This window comes from Chaetodon auriga, chromosome 15 (assembly GCF_051107435.1).
Source record: "Chaetodon auriga isolate fChaAug3 chromosome 15, fChaAug3.hap1, whole genome shotgun sequence".
NCBI classification, from domain to species: domain Eukaryota; kingdom Metazoa; phylum Chordata; class Actinopteri; order Chaetodontiformes; family Chaetodontidae; genus Chaetodon; species Chaetodon auriga.
Window position 1 is genome coordinate 3,549,974 of NC_135088.1, and position 3,469 is coordinate 3,553,442.

General features: G+C 45.4%; 1 protein-coding gene across 1 annotated transcript; it reads right to left on the reverse strand.

Annotated features, from left to right (window-relative positions):
- Positions 1–582: 582 nt before the first annotated feature.
- Positions 583–3,115, reverse strand: LOC143332380 (aquaporin-11-like). Its single transcript, XM_076749761.1, has 3 exons — positions 2,415–3,115; positions 1,520–1,636; positions 583–1,257 (listed from the first exon to the last, which is right to left on the reverse strand). Exons 1-3 carry the CDS (start codon positions 3,004–3,006, stop codon positions 1,151–1,153), a joined length of 816 nt encoding a protein of 271 aa, XP_076605876.1. The 5' UTR covers positions 3,007–3,115; the 3' UTR covers positions 583–1,150.
- Between the last annotated feature and the right edge of the window lie 354 nt (positions 3,116–3,469).

Below are 3,469 nucleotides of genomic sequence, written 5' to 3' on the forward strand. Positions count from 1 at the left end.
CATACAAGTATTCTCTCTGACACAAAATGCATCGTCATCATCTGAACTCTAGAGGTATTAAAGTTGTAAATTAGTTTGTCATTGGCTCACAGACTTATTGTAGTTTTGACAGATTACAAAAATACAGTGGAGAAAATATGTAGTGATCATAACATTATCCAAAACAAATATCTCACCAGTATACTTTAACTCTTTGTCTGTAGTGACGATAAGCAGCAAATTATCAGCTGACAGATTCAAACAGTCATGATTTGTGCAGGTAAATGTGAAGATTCAACAGACTGTAAAAGCTTTAGTCATCCAGACTTATGAGGAAAAGTTAAAACTCCACCAGCTTCAGTGTCTTCAGTGAAATCCAGTTTTTTTTACATATCAAGTGTACTGAAACAAACATACATGTACTGAAAGTGTCACGCTTTCACACCCAGCATTAATTAAACAGACCACACCTCCCATCACCGCTTAGTTTGCTTTGAAATGAAAGAATTATCAAACATTTCAACCACTTAAATTCTTTTTCTCTGTGTGTACTTTGGTTTCTTTGTGTGCTTTCAAAGTTGAGTCCCATTTGGTTCATGTAAGTTAGTGATGGCAGCAGTTTTGGGTTTGACTGGCCTCCAATGTGAGCCTGGTTATTTTGTCTATAATCACTGACATTTTGGAAAACTGGCACCATTAAAAGATTATTAGCAGCTCCTGTTTGCAGTGAGTCCACGCATGTACAGACAACGATTGCTGGCTCATTTTGATACTGAAGAAAACATAAAAACGTGATGATTCTCAGGCAAGTTCTGCACTTAAAACAAGCATCTTTTCCTATGATTTCAAAGCAGAATTTATGCATTAATTTGCAATAAACGCCATTTTCTTAGAACAGCTTTTGCCTCGTGCAGCATCCTTGCCTAAACTCTCTGAGAGCTGAACCCTGTGATGTGTTCACCAGTCGAAATCTGCTCCTATCTGATCAGCTGCAGCTTCATTGTGCCCCCAGAAGTCCTGCACCTCATTGTGCTTTCATGATAAACACCAGCTCAACCCTTTCATTGTATGTGTGATTCATGTTTTGTAACAGTGTGCTGGAACTGACCAAGTGAACAGACACTTCCACTGACAGGAGACTGATTTGACCCATCCTGTCTCCGCGTCACTGCTACTGTGTCTTCTGTTTCTGGGCCCCCGGGACCTCCAGACCAACGGTGCTCTTCCCAGACAGGAAGGGGACGATCTTCTCAAACAACAGGATGCAGCTTGCCACACCTGCAAACACGTGCACGACACAGGAGGTTACTTTGGTCGACAGCCAATCAGGCTCGCAAAAAAGATATTTTAGGTATGAATTGTTAAGCAGAAATGATAAAGGTTGAGGGCCGCCGTCCTCATGTGACAGCACGTTTAGCCTTTAGCTTGGGAAGCATGTGGTTTCATGTGAAGCAGTGAGTTACAGCCTCAGAGTGCTTGACTCTTCCATAGTGTTGTGCTTTTGCTGGTTTTCTTATAATTAGGGAATCCACGTCCTCACCTAGAACTGGTCCCAGCCAGTAGATGAAGCAGTACTCCACGTAGGTGTGACCGCTGCAGGGGAACTGGACGGAGAAGGCCAGGACGGGGTTAAAAACAGCACCTGAGATACCTCCACCTGCACAGAGGGAGAGGAACAGCAGCACCGTCAAATTTATTTAACAGATCCTGTTCAGACTCAGTCTGAAGGGAATCTGGAGCCCAGAGTGAGTCCTTCAACCAGCAGGTCAGACAAAGATACTCGGTTTACGAATGTGGGGCGTTCAGGGCCCACAGCGGTTTCTCTGCACCCGGCCGGTGATCTAGCCTCATGTGTGGGGGATCAATATGATCACTGATAATTGATCGCTGAGCTCTGTCTGTGCCATCACTGCAGCTTCATCTGGTGATAGACTGTGAGGACGGGCTCTGTAGTCTTATCATTAAAAACGTGCTGACCATGAACAGCTAACGTCCCTGCCTCGAGTCCAGCTGTCTTTGCTGCTCGTCGTTCTCTCGTCTCTACAGTTTATCTCTGATTAAAGCATACAGTTTCATTATGTTCTGACATTTTATAGACCAAGAATGACTCGATGAATAGAGGAAATAATCTGCAGATTGATTAAGAATAAAATACTCGTTTTGTGTGACATTGCTTGTTCTATTTTATCTCGTATGTGTTTGCATGCAATGACTGTGCTTAATGACAATTAAATCATTGCAAATGATTCATCTGTGTATGTTACTGTATTTTATTTAATGTATTTTTACTTTAGCTATTTAATTGGGTTTTTACTTGAATTTTTTTAAACTTATTTTTTGTTTATGTTTTCTTCTTTCTTTATAGTTTTGTGAACACTTGAACCAGCCTGTAATCAAAGCAGACACTTCGTCCGGTGTCGCGCTCATTAACGCACCTGTGTAAACCAGAGCGGTGATCACCGCCGCAATGAAGTGAACGCGAACTTTTTCGTCCAGTTTGTGGACGTGCATGGCCGCAGCCTGGACGACGAAAGCACAGCCCAGCTCAACGGCCGCGGCCTCCAGGACGGTCCCACCGAGGGGGTCAAAGCATCTGAACCCGAACCTCTGGTGCCTGATGTGGACGTCAGAAAGACCCAGCGACCACACGGAGGCGGCGAAGAACTGCGCGGCGACAGCAGCGCCGAACTGGCAGGCGATGACGGCGACGGCAGTCCGGGCGCTGCTGGTTCCCCGGCAAACGCTCTCCAGAGCTCCGCTGGGGTTACACGTCGCCCCCCGGAAAGTTAGTAGGTGGATAACCGTTATGGTGTAGGTGAGGGTGAGGCTGATCGGCAGCTCCAGTCGGGACGTTTCGCCCAGCAATTTGAGTTCATGAGTGCAGCAGCAGAGCTGGAATGTGGACGCCGCCTCCAGCAGGTAAATCCAATAAGCTCCGGGAGAAAGACGCGCTGCTGTCCGGCGGGTCGCCTCGCTGAGGAGCACCGCGACTGCCAACACCGCCAAGGACACGTACAGGTCAGTCATTCCTCCGGCTGTTCAGTCCGACTCCTTGTTGGGAGCAGGTTTAAAGGGTTTAGGGTGATTAACTTCCCTCCTTGTCGACGTCAAAGTTCAGTTGATCCACGCTGCCGCAGTCGCGTCAAACCGCTCGCTCAGAAAGGGGAAACAGCAGTTTCGCCTTCAAAATAAAGTCACGGATTGTTTGAGGCAACAGCTTTCAATTTAGAAAGCTTAAAAGGTAGAAATGGCACAGTTTCCTGCTACCTTAAGTGGTATCGACATGGAGGTGTTTTTAGTTTTGATTTACTGACGTTTTAGGAGACAAGTCTGAATGATTTACAGCATGTTTTTGACAACAGACTCAAAATGACAAGAATTGGATCCTGCCAAGGTGTGATGGATTATTTCTCTGTACCATCAAGAAACAGATCGAGTCAAATTACTGCAGTCACTAGCTCATACCTTGAACAAACTTCGTCTTCATTTA